The sequence below is a fragment of the Diadema antillarum genome, unplaced genomic scaffold (assembly GCF_040938485.1).
Source record: "Diadema antillarum isolate AM-2024a unplaced genomic scaffold, OU_Dant_1.0 seq00000175_RagTag, whole genome shotgun sequence".
NCBI classification, from domain to species: Eukaryota; Metazoa; Echinodermata; class Echinoidea; order Diadematoida; family Diadematidae; genus Diadema; species Diadema antillarum.
The window spans coordinates 141,803-158,279 of record NW_027271243.1 but is presented as its reverse complement, the minus strand read 5'-3'; the positions used below and the strand labels follow the sequence as shown (position 1 = coordinate 158,279).

Sequence of the window (16,477 nt, the reverse complement as noted above, 5' to 3'; positions counted from 1 at the left end):
GAACTTGGAACAAATCCCCAAGCTCCGAAATTCCGACATTGCTATGTTAAGTAGTCCAAGGCGGACAAGGCATTAATCAGTGTTAATGAAAGCAAGAGATCATTACTGAAAGTAGAGGAGTGAGTTTTCTTCAACTTGTCTACCTCTATACAAACGATACCATCAACTTATCGTTGTTGTTTGTTGTTGTTGTTTTTGTTGATGTTTGATGTTTGATGTTTGATGATGTTGTTGTTGTTGTTGTTGTTGTTGGTGTTGTTGTTGTTGTTGTTGTTGTTGTTGTTGTTATTGTTATTGTTGTTGTTGTGAGTGACGAGGAAGGATCTCTGTATTTACATTAACGTGAGACTGGTCGGACCATTCCCAGTACACCCTAGGTTTGGAATACCTCAAGTGATGAGACCAATAAATCATCCCGCCTGCATCTAAACACTTGAAAGTTGATGAGCGTCATTTCTTTGCAATGTAATAAGCTTGCCTGACGTAACAATACATTTATGGAATTCATCACTAATGTTCAAACAAAGCATGATATGATGGGCAGGCGACCGGAATGGTCCGCCAATTATTAAACACGTTGGGAAACAGCATTTAATTATTATCTATTAGATGCATTAACATTATTTTGTTTAATTATATTTATATCGCCAAATACCAAGCCAGTTGTTAGGTGCATGCGCTGACAAGAGCCACTAAAGATTACATGAAAAATGATCATATCACAGATGCTTATCTTGGTGAATTAAATAAAATGGTTGTTAGTACAATGATCTTTCTCTACTCATGTGCAATGTGAAACTCCGAAACGAGCATATAAAAAACGGACAGAACGATGCTACAACAACAATAACAACAACGGTATATTGCTATTTATTGCAGATTGCACGAGATTTCGTCTACTAGTAATAGACCGGCTCGATAATGTATCAAGTTCTATGTATGCTTGATTGTATTTTGTTCACAAAACATGCCCTTGATAACCAAAACCCTTGCCGGAGGCTTGCCCCTCCTAGCAACATATAAATGAACTCCTGCCTTGTGAACGTAATTGGAGGAAGCCACATTAATGATGATTCTTCATTACTACGCTATAGGAAAAAGAAACAGCCTTGAATTGCAATACATTGCAAAACGGTCTATGGTCGAAGCTGTCGTGGAAGAAACTATATTTGTTTATATTAAGCATTAAAAAAAAAGATTCCCTGATGGATCAGAAAACAAAGTATATCAACATGGGGCTGAAGAAACTGCAGATTGAATACACTGAAATTCCCGATTATGGTAAAGTCGATAGCTTTAAACTCTCTTTTCGTACGTTTGAGAAGTCTGGATTCAAAGAGAGTCAAACGGAGCCAATAGGGTATATTTGTTACAGAATGATCACAAAGATCCATCGTCATGAATTTATCGTAAGATACAAAAGTATATCATCGGCCTTCCATTCCTGATGTTTGCAAAAGAGTCGATCTACCTAGCACGTTCTGAATCTGTGTGATTATGTTGAAGCAGCAAGCACAGTGAACGATACCATTGTTCTGAGTGGACCAATTGAACTTTAGTTAGATTTTGCGGGGTGGGGTTGGTTAGTTTTGTTTTTATACTTTACCTTCAATATGAAAGTTGTGTGTGTGTAGTCTTGCGTAACAGATGGGGAGACCAGCACAAAAAGATAAGTTAATGACGCAAGAGATGATGATGATAACGAAAATAATATTGATGATAATATTCATAATCATACCAATAAGCACGATAAGAGTTATCAAAATTTAGAGATAGATAATTCTTCCATGTTCTTGAAGAATGCATCATATATCATGCACATTTTTAGGAGAGGTAATAGGAAAAGAAAAACCCCTTGAGACGAATAGATGTCAACATTCAAGTGTCAGAAATACCTCAAAACAGTGTCGAGTAGATTATTTCACACGTCGAATCTTGCCAAGTTGTATAGTTGAAGTTTCGAAAAACGCATTTCTTTCATGAAAATTTGTGGGTGGGTATGGTTAGGGCTACTAGAGAGCAATATCAGATATATGTTCCTGAGACGTAGCCTATAAATTATCAAAGACAACGCACCTACAACGACAGCCTGGTGTCCGAATACATTTATGCTGAAAGAAAAAAAAAATCAGACATGGGAGGAAAATTTGGACGAAAACAGACCTTCTACCAATTTCTTACGACTGCTGGTGGTCATTTTCTTTATGTGTGAATGTGTGTGCGGTTATGTGTCCAAAACAGAAAACGGACTGGCTTGAGCACTTAGATGATGCTTTCTCTAAGAATAGAATATGTATGATCAGTTAAGAAGAGCATTGCAGACGTGTGTGCAGCTCTTGGCCCAAGTTTAGGCCAGCGAGATTGTTGCTGGCTATAAAATGGCAGATAACATTTTACATTCAAAACAATGTAGTACATCGTTCGTCCTACGCAGACAATCTTCGGTACACATCATCACCACTTAATGTCCTTTCATATTCTCGAATGCTACTGAATTGATGCAGATCACACCGATTGAATGCCACATTGTAATTGGTAAGATAAGAAATAAAAACAAAAACAATGCAAGGAAGAGTGTACACGATTATAAAGATGAACAAAACTGTTCCTGTTTGACTCGATGTGCAGTGTCACAGACAGTTCTAGCTGATGAGTTTCGATCGTCCATTCGTTCCATGTTTCCGCACGTCATCCCGTCCACTTCTTGCAGAACTTCGAAATTTGCAGCAGAGCTTGGAGTATACTCAATCCGTGCTTCGGTGACACGCCAATTCCCGCCGCAAAAAGAGAGAAAGGGTCAGAGAGAGAACGATGGAGTGATGTGGGGGGAAGAAAGATAGCCCGGGGGAGTTGTCATGAAGACTTACATGTTTTCTTGGCGGACATGCAAAGCAATACAATGAGCAAGGCGGAAGCAAAGAGTTGTATCCCGCCTAACATAAGGAAGGACGCGTTGTAGCTCCCGAATTGATCGTAGAGCCACCCTGCAGAAAAGGAACCGAAGATAGAATGTTTTTGTTTATTCCTATTATAATGCTATATTTTACAAAGTTTACAGATTTTTAATTTTACTTCTTTCATTTGTATACAATTATCTAATTTTTAGTTTTCCCTTTTAACTGTTCTTTTGTAGTTTTTTTTTTTCAAGATAATGCAGAATATTCAATTTGCTGGACAACACTTGATAAAGATTATCCAGGAAATTAACTGAATTCTTTCAGGACACACCGATAGGTTGGAACGTGGTAACACCTGAAACAGAGGGGCACGAAAAGTTATGTCTAAAAAGTTCACAAAATTTTGATACAAAAGGAGACCGATAATCTGCAAGTTATCCCTACGGCTTGCACTGGTGTAGGTAGCCGCTTCAGTTGATAACTAACAAAACGATAAATAGTGGCGTGTCTCTTTTAAGGGTTTATTCTTTTCTTGACTCTTTTTGAAGTATAGTGTCTAGGCAACTTTAGACAACTTTTCCTTGATTTGATGTCAAAATCAACGACTTCTGTTCCTTCAAAGTGATAAAGAGTATTCATGATAACCTTGTTGATGAAGCCATGAGACATTCACCTGTTAAAAAGCCGGCGGACATTCTCCCTATTCCTGCAAACCCATAGGACCAACCAAGTGCGTTCGGAAAGCGCTCCATCCCGATCGTCTGTTTGACTACCACCACTGCAATGGGAAAGAAGACGCCGCTAGCCAGTCCGTAGACGAGAGAGCCGGCTATTAGCGTCCCGTACGTATTTAAAAAAGGGTCCAGTATCATGGGCGCTGCCGAAAAAAAGGAAGCAATTGTGAGCAACTGCCCAGCGGTAAGTAGCTTGTAGTCAACAAGAAGCCCGTGGCCAGCGCGGGCGATAATGTTCGACACGCCGGCGACCGACGCAATGAAAGTTGCTTGCATGGGCTCAACGCCTTTGTCGTGCGCGTGGGGCACGAGGTAGATGAGCCAGCCCATGTAGGTGAACCGGCCGCAGAACTGGGCGACCATGAGGATGAGGAAGCCGGCGTCTGTGAAGAGGGACAGGCCCAGGAGAGAGAAACAGCGCTCTCTGGCAGATTCAGCCTCGGCCTCCACCTCGTCTTCGCTGTCCGTTTCATTCTCCGCTTGCCCTTTCTCAAGATCGACTTCTTCGTATTCCATTTTGTCATCCGTTCCATCTGTGTCTCCTAACACACTGGTCTCCTTTACCTCCTCCTCTGTTCTCGTCCTTGTCTCTTCTACGCCTTGCATTTCAATATCCTCCGTGGATCTTTTCGCGTCGTGCACTCCGTTCACTTCCGGCGCAGAGTTGTCATGGGGGCGGTCTTCTTGAGCGTGCGTCTGGTCTCCATTGGCAAGGGAGTGCTGTTCATCGGCGGGCACTTGTTTGTATTGCATCTTGTTGCTACGGCGAGTCGGCGACGTCGAATGGCGCAGCGGCCGCAGGAGAACCCCGCACGTGCTCACGTGAAAACACAATGAGCCCATGATAAGAAGTCCACCCCGCCAGCCGTACGTATCGATGAGGAGCTGGGCCAACGGTGCTAGGACCAGGATCCCTACACCAGACCCGGCGTAAGACAGACCGTTGGCCATGCTGTACCGCTTGTCAAAGTACCTTCCGACCATCGTAAGACTAGGGGTGAGCGCCAGACCTAGACCGATTCCTGTGTGTTTATGATTATGAAAATTGACATAGCCAAATATCAGAATTAGATAAGGAATATTGTACATGTTTACCATCTTTTTATATATATTTGTCCCAATATTGAAACATTTTTCATGAAAATGAATGAAAGCATTTTCACCTGAAAAGACATTGCGGTGTACTACCTCCGGATTCTATGAAAGATTTTACTCATTTTACACTGTTTATTAAAGGTAACTTAACCATGAAGTGTAGTAGTCTAATTTTTCATCCCACAGCCATTTTGGGTTCCCTTGGGGGAAACAAAAAGTTTTTAAAGCTTCTGAATGTTATATTTCTGACTGATTCTAAAATTGGCGACATACTTCACAAAATGCAATGATAATTCTAGGCCAGAAAGAATTGATTGAAAAATCTACTGTACAGGAATAAAAGTGAAACGAATAATTTCAAATTAATGACTAGGGCATGGTTACGCTTGAAGAAGAAGAGGAAGAACAACAACAACAGGAAAATGGAAATTTCAAGATGTCGTGCACAGTTATTTCAATGTAAGACGATGACATCGTCGTATTTGCATATTCATATTATTGGCTGTCCGAGAATTGTTTGTGATACCAGTCAACACTTAGCAATTCATTACTTTCCTTATTTTTGCACGATTTTCATCAAGGTTCCACTGTTGCTCTTTGCTCTTTCTTTATAGATTAAATTTTCACTGGTCTTGAATTGCCCGTTGAGACTCCATCTGCTTTCTTAAATTTCTGATTTATTCTTAAATTGGCGTGGTTTTTTCAGTTTCTGCAGGCTTTGGCGTTTGGGCAGATTGAAGTAATTCGACCAGTGCTCCAAATCTCCGACTCCAATAAAGACTATTCAGTTTATGTCAGAGATTCTTGTTTCTTTCTTAAATTGTTTGTTTTTTTCTGCAGGCTTTGCACAGATTGAAGTAATTCGACCAGTGCCCCAAATCTTCGATTCCAATAAAGACTATTCAGTTTAAGTCAGAGATACCATTTTGACGATGATAAGGGAATCACTCTGTGAAGAAAAAAAAAAACCTACAGTCCCGACCTGAAGGTTTAAAGATGGGACACAAGTACGACAAGTCACTGTCTTACCAGAAAGCGACAGGCAGACGGAGAGCTCGCCTACTTCTGTTGTAAGCGAGGCCAGGATGAGCCCACCGCCTCCGAATAAGCCTCCCGCAATAGCGATGGGTCGACAGCCAAACCTGCGACAGAGGGGTCCGCTTATTAACCCTATACGAGAAGACAAATTTGAACAAATACGTAATCATAATATACCTCATTATTTCAGAATTGCGGCTTCTATTTGATCGATTATTAAGGCAGGGAAAGTTCTCTTTACTCAGCAAAAGTGCTAATGACCGCTATAAGGGCAGCCATAGGCCCAGAAAAATGACGTCATAAAAAATAGCTCCGATGTCTGCAGCGAGAGGTCATAGTAAACATGACTGCATTGGTATCACGTGTTCGCAAGAATGGTTGGTCGCCGCGAAATTCCAGTTAGCTCCACACACAAGACAGTTCGTTCTGTAATGGTTGTCATACAATCTTGCTAACTGCTTCAATCAAATAGACATGTATTATTTGCCTATCGCCATCCCCTACTCGGTATTACTTGCACGATACTATTGTCCGATATACCGAAACAAATGTTGACTGCTTTACCATCCGTGCGTTGATTCCTTTGCTCTCGTCCACACCTCGGGTCAAAGCATTATGGGTCATGGATTAATTGAACTGCGGCCTAGAGGCTACTCAATACTTGCATACTTACTATTTAATGGCATTGTATAATATTCGTCGATCCTTGATTATACGTGAAATAGCCATAACAAGCATGCGTATACTTCGATGTTACTCGATGATAATCTCGGCGAAATGAAAAAAAAAATATTAGAAAAGAGAACTATCTGGAACTGTAACGAATACAACCGAATTTATCAAAATGTTTTCGGTGATTTGTTGAATACCAAAGAAAACTGACAAAATATACAGGATACTTAATTTTCATGATTTACCATGAATACTCACAATACATGTCAACGTAAAATCATTGCTTCATCTTCTTCCTTTTCTCATGTTTTCTTCCCTCAAGAATTATTGCGTGTCTAGATCATTTAAAAGAAGTATCTTCAAGCAAACGTGAAAACCGTGAAGGACCCAATGATGACCATAAAAACTTTGCGGCGTTGACATATGGGCATTTCTTTACTTTAGTCATTCTTGCTTGGATCTGATGATTCTTACCCCTACACGCGTCTTCAGACAGATGAAATTATTGACTCAGCATTAACACTTTGTTACACTTACAGCCGACGTCCTCACTTTGTATATCCCAATCTACCCCCCCCCCCCCCCGATCTCATTCGTGGTGTGTACTCCGGGCAGGTCCTACATACTGGGGCAACTGGGCCAACTCATATCGAGCCCTGTAATTTGCCGGCTCTTGAGATGTATGCAACAAGGACCTTGTGATATGCTTTCGCATAATTTCAAACGTTCATACGCTTTGGGCAGGCCCTGTACTCTTTGAAATTCAAAATGTGTTTTGAGGAATCAATAAGGCCCGTGTCATAAATATCAATGGCAAATTCGTTGTTTTATGAGCCCTTTACGTTGAAACATTTATTAGTACCATGGTTACAATAATTAATTAAACAAAATAATGAAATTCTGAGGTGCATTATCCTTACTACAAGAATTCCTGGAGCATATGCATATTATGTTTTTCTAACACGACATCCGATTGGCCAAGCTCAACATACCCGTAAAGTCGGCGAAAGTGACGCACAGGGAACTGACCCATCCAATCAGAGACGTCGACACACCGAAGTAACTACGGAACGTTGGCAGGAATATCCCAAGGCACTTGGCTATACCCTCGCGGAAGATGAGTGTGCAGTGAGCTGCTAGCAGGATGAACCATCCGTACCCTGGTTGGGGGAAAAGCAATTAATGATGTGAGGAATTTCTTGTACCTTTTCAACACTCAGTCAGAGTGGTGAGGGGGCATTATGAAAACCCTGTTTTATCATAATGACAATAATAATGATAATAGACTACGAACCCTGCTCTTTAGCAGTCCCCTCCGTCTCCAGCAACTCTATTTCAGAATTAGCCATAAAATTTACAACATATATCTGTATCTTAGTTTCTTCGTATTTTTTTTTTTTTGGTCACATTCATGTATTGATTTCGTGTCATTATGTGCATTCAAACGCTTCGTTGTATGTACATTTTGTTGGAGATGAAATAAATAACTTGAACTTTGACTTTAACTTGAACAATAATGATGAATACAAATAGAGTAAATAAAAATACACGTAGTTATCATCATTTTCATAATTATGACAAATACTTCTAGAGCTAATAATAACAGTTATCATTGTTATTTTCATTATTATTATCATTAGTGTTATGATAACCATTTTAATTTTCATTACCGTTAAGATTATAATTGTAAAGATTAAGAAGAAACACGAAAGAAAGAAAAACAAAGAACGCAGATATGGCAAAGATCTACAGTCCTTAATCCCCCCCCCAAGTTTTTTTTCTCTCTTTCTCCCTCTCTCTCTTCATCTTTGTCTCTCTCTGTCTCTTTATTCCAGTGTACTCCCTAGTAAATGGTTATTTCCATTAGTTCTCAGTTCTGTTAAGGCCCTCTGTCTCATTTCCCATCCAGTCGTGCTCTGGGACATAGAAAGATTATTTTACATTCATTTCCCTCTTGCCGTCTTGTGTTTTTCTTTCACATAATGGAGTCTTTCTTTTTGCAATTCCTTTAAGAGTGTTTTGCTTTATATCACTCGGAAGCATAGAAAAGATTCTTTCAGCAATTGTACGGTTTCTGCAGATATCACGAAAGTGGAGGGGGAAAATGAACCGGCAACTGCAAAGGTATACCAATCCCGTTTCGGGGCATTTTTGGTTTACAAACTGGTTTTATTTCGTCATCGTTTTTAAGTGCAACAATTTGCAATGGTCACCGGTATTGGCACTGTTGTCACCAATTGTAAGGGCTCGGTCACACAGCCCCAAAGTCGCGTAAACGCATGAATCATGCAAGAAATTTGCTTGTGCGTGCTTGTCCGTCGAGAATTTTCGCTGATTTACGCGATGAAAATCACCGATGAATTGCGCAAGAACTACGGAAAGATCACCCAAAAATCACTTACAAACCACGCACTTTCAGCGCATAGGCACGCGAAGGCCCCAAACAGTGCGAGGTAGCGCGACGACTGAGGTCCACGGAAAACCATGCATAATCTGCGCATTGTCACTAATGAACTGAGTATAAATCGCGCATGATTCGCGCATGAACGCGATAGCGGTAACATTTTCGCGAACGATCACTGATATTTCACGCATACATCGCGCTTTTTTCGCGTAAGGACTACGCAAACTACGCAAAAATTAGGTAAAACAGCGCAATACTGCGTGAACTTTTACGCGAAGCCGAGTTTTGAGCTGCTCAAAACCTGGAATCGCGTAAAGCGCCGATCCGGCGCACATCGGCTGACACCTAGGAAGGTTCCATGTCAGACAAACTCATGAAATGCGCAAAGGCTCGAATTTCTTACGTGATTCATGCGTTTACGCGACTTTGGGCAGTGTGACCGGGTGCACGTCACGAGACCGACACCCACGAGTCACACAGCCCACAAGTCATACAGCTCACAAGTCATACAGCTCACGAGTCATACAGCTCACAAGTCATACAGCCCACTAGTTATACAGCCCACGAGGTCGACACTGAGTAAATAAAGCCCACGAGTTCGACATCAAGTAGATTAAGCCCACGAGTTATACAGCCCATGAGTTCGACACTACATACAAAAGGTTCACGAGACCGACACTATGAAAACAAAGCCCATGAGACCGACACTACGCTTAAAAGGCTCACGAGACTGACACTAGGCATACAAAGCTCTCGAGACCGACACAAGGCAAAAGAGGCTCACGAGACCGACAGAACGCATATCGCCACCTATAGACCAATTAATTGTATAGGGTGTCCAGATAATGGCATAAGGAAGATATGAGAGATGGAAAAGGAGAGCTGCTAGGGGATTACCCCGTCATTTGCCCTTCCCTCACCCCCTGAACTGTTCAAGATCTTTAATTGTGTTTGCGTGTTTGAGTGTTTGTGAAAAAAATAAACAAAATTAAGTAAAAGTGCATCAGATGTTTCAACATTAATTTCGAAAAATGCCAAAACACCGTCCTTTCCCTTTCCACAAAACATATACCGGTACGCACCTGCTTAGGGGGAAAAAAATAAAATAAAATGATGTGGACATTCAGATCAACCAACTAGAATAATACCCAGGTGTGAAATGAAGTTTACAAGAAAATATTTCACAAAATGGTCCATGTTGCAGTGCACACTTGCTTTATATGATGGGAGGGGAGTAATCATGTGCAAAGGTGCTGATTTAGGACAAATTCACAGAAAATGATATAATCATCTATTAAGGTAGCTCTAAGGATTCGGAAAAAGAAGATGCATCCATGAAAACAGCTACTGTATTCTTTTTCATAAGAAATGTACCGTTTTGAGGAGAATAATTTTACAAATGCAAGCCACAAATCCAAGTGAATCGCTGCGATATAAAACCTTTTCATCCTTTAAAATGTCATACATTATAGTTACAGAAAAAAAAATACAAATTGAACTCTAAGCAGGCGGGTATGAGCAGGAGGATAGGATATCTAATAAGGAATACTTAACTAGTGAAGCGAGAAAGAAAAGAGCTAAAAAAAAACAAACTTACATCCTGTCCACCGTCTATCTAGGAATTGGGAAAGCATATAAAATTACACCATACATTGTTTTTGTCCTCTATTGTTTTTTCATACATTTTTCTTTTTTTTTTTTTGGTGGGGGTGCCCATGAAGAAGACAATATTATTCTTTAAAATAGATAAATTTGTAACAATGTCGCTCACCGTAGCGTGACAGAACTGCCCTCTAAAAGCCACACGTGTAAAAATACATAGTTACTTGATGTCGTTGATATGTAGATGGTGCTGTTCAATTAGTTACAATCCCTCGCTCGATAGCGTGACGAAATTGCACCCGCCGGTATGTAATTTTCCCCTTCATGGAACACCCTGTATATGTAATTGACATGTAGATGGCGCTGTTCATCCTGTCGGTCTCGTGAGCCTTCTTTGCCTAGTGTCGGTCTCGTGGGCTTTCTTTGCCTAGTGTCGGTCTCGTGAGCCTTCTTTGCCTAGTGTCGGTCTCGTGAGCCTTCTTTGCCTAGTGTCGGTCTCGTGAGCCTCTTTTGCGTACTGTCGGTCTCGTCGGCCTTTATTGTGTAGTGTCGGTCTCGTGGGCTTTCTTTGCTTAGTGTCGGTCTCGTGAGCCTTGTGTGCGTAGTGTCGAACTCATGGGCTGTATGACTCGTGAGCCGTATAACTCATGGACCTATTTTTTTATGTCGGTCTCGTGGACCGTATGACTCGTGGGATGACCCCGTGTGACCGGGCCTTAAAGCGATGAGATAATTGCCTCATGTGGTATGCATCAGCGGTTATGAACCATTTTCATGCTTCGTAGTCACAATCACGCTTGTAATAGCTCTAACACGATCCAGTCTTGTGCACGCTATTATACAATAATCACATTTTATTTTGAAAGCAAATGAAAACTAAGTCACACTTGCGGTTCACCTTTAGTTTAGATTATACAGATGTATCTCGTTTTATTTTTTTGTAATTTCTACTTAATCTGATCAGAAATTTGTTATCTGATCTTCTTTTCTTCTTTGAAAAAAAAAACACCCTGATTTTTCGGGGCTCACAGCTAAACAAGCTTGGTTTAATGTAGTTTTTACTTTGATGGAAATAAATAAACTATTGAATTGAATTGAATAGGTCCTGTCACACTCCTCTAACATTAAACTGCATAACTCGAAAAGTAAATCGCCATACTTTGATAGTTATCATCGAAAGTATAGTGTATAATGTGTGTAGGTTTATTTTTTGTTTAATATTAACAAAATACCCCCCCCCCCAAAAAAAAAAAAATATGTAGGCCTAATCTAGTTCACATGAGACGTATGGAATGAACTGAACTGTACTGAACTGAAATCAATTCAATTTGATTGTATGTGAACACTAAACTGCCACAATGACAGCCATTCTCACCAGTTTGTTCGATACTATCCCATTATGTCAGCTTGAACATTCATTTCTTGTCTTTTTAACTCATTTCCTTTGATGTCAGGTCAATTGATTTTAATTGATGTCTTTCAATTAATTTCATTTAATCGCCTCGGATAAAAGTGTCATTTTTGTCACAGTATACTGTATAACTGATATTCAAGGTTGATAGTGTAACGGTTTTATATTCATACGTATATGATTAAGTATAGCGGTCAGTACTGTGTTGTGTTTTTGTTATGTAAGCTAGGTAACATGCTCTGTTGTGTAAGCTAGGTAAGCTGCCAGCTCAGCGTCTTCTCTGTCTCTTCTCTTCGTCTTAATTAGCTCGTCTATTGTCTCTTATGTTGTTCTTTGTCTCTCGCCTCGTCTCCCTCTCTCCCTCGCTTATTTTGTCCTTTGTTCTCGTCCAGCCTCTCTCTCTCTCTCTTCCCCTCTCCTATGTTGTTCTTTGTTTGTAATCCGGTCCTCGATCCTCTCTTCCCCTCTCCTATGTTGTTCTTTGTTCCCCGTCTAGTCTCTCTCCTGTCACAAATGTACACACTCAGTAGTTATGTACCTGTATGATGTACTGTATATGCATGGTTGTTTTAATGTGTATGTACACAGGTTGACCAGATTAATGGAGAACATTCTATGTGGTATAGATATAGTACATACAGGCTGACCAGATCAGTGGAGAATTTTCTAGGTGGTATACAATGTAGCTATACAGTACATGCATGTAACAGGAAATACATTATAGCTCACTCAATCTAGAATGATTTCACCCATTCCAGAATGTTCTAGGAAGTGCTTACATGTTTGGCTGAGTGAGGCACTGTCCCTGTAGCCCAATGTGATTGGTAGTTAATTTTGGCAATGATGTTATGCAGGGAGTCATCCAGGATTCCTGAAACTAGGACTTGCTAGTATGTTCAGGTGTGTGGCCCCAGATTGGAGAGAGTTACAGAATGTGCTAGAAGGGGGTGAATGGATAGTATATAAGCCAGAGAAATTCTGCAGTAGGCAGAGTACCCAACACCTCTGCTCTGAGAGTTACGTCACTTCTGGCTCTGAAGCGACTTGTTATAGTCAGTCCTGTGTTACCTGCTGACCTGTTATGTTTGTGGAGATAAGGCCTGGGAGACATTTTGCCTGCAGATAATTAATTTGCCTACATTGGAGATAGACTCCATTTTTGTGTCAATGGACATTGCTATGGAAAAGCTGTGACGGGCTGGATTCCATGCTGAACATTTATTGAGCGAATCATCATTCAACGCATCGACTGGACGTGGTCGTCATAACGTTGGATTCTGCACATTTCGCTGTGGACATATACTGTAGAGTTATAACGTGGACATCTGATACCGTGGATATATAACGTGGAATATATATTGTACCGTGCGCCTCTGGATTTACGTCGGAGGTATCATTCTTCGGTGCATCACGGATCATTCATTTGTGCATCGAGCATCGTATTTGGACATTTCCAGGGATATTGCATGTAATGCGTGTAAGTGATTCCATTACTGACTTATATTTGTTTTTAACGATCATTATTGTACTGATGTGAAACCGATTACCAGTCTGTACCCACAATATCACTGTTAATAAACCGCCTGAACATTAGTTGATTGTTTCTTTTGTGCGATCATTCTCAGTGTGATTTTGGTCGTAACACTCCTCTTCTCCCTTCTTGTTTTTTGTTTCTTGTTTACGCTGGGTCTGGTGTGTCTAATTTGACCGTCTGCTTTGTAAACGTGATTGACAGCTAGCCACACTGACGGTCACTGTCATGTCCACTATAAATAGAGCAGGGTTTCCCTGTGTCAAGGTCTATGGTCTATGGTCTATGGACCACCTGCTTCAGTATGTCAAAGACACAAACCAATATTTTAGTCTTTGATTTTTTTCTACCTTCTCTCTCTATCCCACTACCTACATTATACATAGGTCTAATGTTTGTAGAGGCTTCTCACTCGATTGCATTTATTATCATGTTTAGGCTCTATTAACTTAGAAGTATACCCACCCACTGGGAGAACTCCACCCTCGTGTACCATCGACATACTCAACACCGTCTCTGTTTTTTATCAGTACCATGGCACTCTACTACTTGTATTCAACGCCGTGCTTTGTTTTTATACCGTTATTTTTCTCTCAGACCTGCGGATCATCAATGGCTCGTGATAATGCCTAGTATATGTGACTCATTTTTCACATTCCTTTTCTTTTGTAACTTTGGTAACGGGCTGATCTTTCCACAATAAACCTGCGAGGGTGTCGATTTAATAATAGATAATAATAGTGAGACTCTTATAAAGCGCACATTTCTACCTAAAAAAGATACTCAAGGCGCTATAGAACAGAGTACATATTGTGTCACGTTACAACAGTATCACAGAAAATAATAAGACAGTAAACCAACAAACAATAGGCCTATATACGTACACATACCATACATACAGGTATACAATATTGTCAATTCAAATTAAAAATATATGTCTATTTAGTATTAATTAAGAAAATAACGTAATCGTCTATTAAGGTAGCGTTAGGGATTCGGAAAAAAAAACCCAAGATGCATCAATGAAAACAGCTATTGTTTTTCACGAAAAAATGTACTGTTTGGAGGGGAGAATAACACAAGCCACAAATCGAGGTGAATCCCTGCGATATAAAACGTTTTAATCAGTTGAATTACATTATAGTTACATAGAAAATTACAAATAGATCTTACTCCAAAACGTTTAAGCAGGAGGGTAGGGTATCTAATATAGCCTAAGTAACTAGTGAATCGAGAAAGAGAAGAGGTAAAAAGGTACGTCCTGTCCATGATCTTCTTGCTAAAACCGGGAAAGCCTATTAAAAATAACACGATGGCATTATCAAAGCTCTAAAATTAATCCATACATCGTTCTTGTCCTCTTTTATTAATTCATTTGTGTGGTTTTTTTTTTTCTTCTTTTTTTTTTTTGGGGGGGGGGGCATGAAGGATACAATTCTATTTTTCTAATTGATAACAATGTCGCTACCTGACAGGCCTGGCCCCCTAGAAGTATGTAGAAGTACATATTAATGTCGTTCATATGTAGATGGTTACCATCTTTCACTTGATATCGTGACGAAATTGCACCCGCCAGCATGTTATTTTTCCGTTCATGGAACACCCTGTACAGGTAATTGACATGTAGATGGCGCTGTTTATCCTGTCGGTCTCGTGGGCCTTCTTTGCCTACTGTCGGTCTCGTGGGCTTTCTTTGCGTAATGTCGGTCTCGTGAGCCTTTTTTGCTTATTGTCGGTCTCGTGGTCCTTCTTTGCCTACTGTCGGTCTCGTGGACTTTCTTTGCTTAGTGTCGGTCTCGTGAGCCTTTATTGCTTAATGTCGGTCTTGTGGGCTGTGTTTGCTTAGTGTCGGTCTCATGAGCCTTTTGTGCGTAGTGTCGAACCCATGGGCTGTATGACTCCTGGGCCGTATATCTCGTGGGCTGTATGACTCGTGGACCTATTATTGATGTCGGTCTCGTGGACCGTATGACTCGTGGGTGTCGGTCTCGTGGGATGACCCCTAATTTAACACCTAGGCCGATAAGTCACTAGAGGCGCCTGCCCCCGGGAAAGGCCGAGACTTCACCGGCGTCGGCCGGTGGGTCCTCTACCTGCCTGGCCGACGGGAACGGCGTAACCCTGCATTTCTCTCGATGCAGGAGTAGGCAGATGACATCATTTCCGGAACCCTGTCCCTTTTCCTTCCGATGTACATACAATGTATATCACTTGTAAATATGAAAATAAATGTCACTGTTTTTTTTATAAATAATTAGAAGTAACTTAGGTTTTTATAATTTTTATAAGGGTATTTTTGAATAATTATATTTTTTGGAGCAAATTGCTCACCCGGCAGAGAGCTCCACAATTCAAAAGAACAGCAACATGTGTCAAGCAGATTACTGTGAGTGAGATCGAGTTCTGGGATTAGTGTCAGACTTCGGCAGATCACAAGAATGACAATGTTATACCGTGTACATGTATTGAATGTCATGTGGAGCAGGCGAGTGTCATGTCGCCTTGATAAAGTCATTGTGAACCGGAATCTTGAGTTTTAGTGCAGTCTGTCATGCTTCAAATTCCATTCTACAGTCCGTGAGGCCCGCTACCAACCTCATCTATCACGAAATCTCAAAAGGAACAATACATGTCTTCTCACACTTCTCCGACCCAGTACATCACACTCACAATCTCCTAATAACTATACCACATACGCCTATGTTCCAAAGAGAGACCCCGTGACAATAGCATAGCGTCATACCTTGGTCAACAGTAGATATGATAAAATCAGGATTCGTGTATTGTAATCAATGAAAATACTCTTTTAAAGTTGTAGAAAGAAGCATACACAAACAGAACGTCCATTAATTGTCTGCTTAAAAACAAAGATACTTTGATGGATAGTCACATTTTAGAAGTACACTTATTTCCTTATACTTACGTCATTTCTGTTTGCTGCTTACCATACATGTATCATAAAGCACCACCTCTTTGCATTATTTGTCATTCTACTTAGTTGTGATTGTGGTGTTTTGGGGTTTGTTTGTTTGTTTTTTTGCTGGCGTGATTATGTTTGTAATTATATACTAATGGTTATGTGTTTCTAATGTC

At 40.5% G+C, this 16,477-nt stretch overlaps 1 protein-coding gene across 1 annotated transcript in view; it reads right to left on the bottom strand.

Annotated features, from left to right (window-relative positions):
- Positions 1-2,853: 2,853 nt before the first annotated feature.
- Positions 2,854-16,477, bottom strand: part of LOC139728355 (monocarboxylate transporter 13-like) — a 57,488-nt gene continuing 43,864 nt past the window's right edge. Inside the window, exons 3-7 of the mRNA XM_071639300.1 lie at positions 7,429-7,596; positions 5,756-5,896; positions 4,410-4,653; positions 3,571-4,256; positions 2,854-2,984 (exon numbers count right to left, since the gene is read on the bottom strand). Coding sequence (XP_071495401.1) covers positions 2,854-2,984; positions 3,571-4,256; positions 4,410-4,653; positions 5,756-5,896; positions 7,429-7,596 — 1,370 coding nt within the window. The remainder of the gene's footprint in view (positions 2,985-3,570; positions 4,257-4,409; positions 4,654-5,755; positions 5,897-7,428; positions 7,597-16,477) is intronic.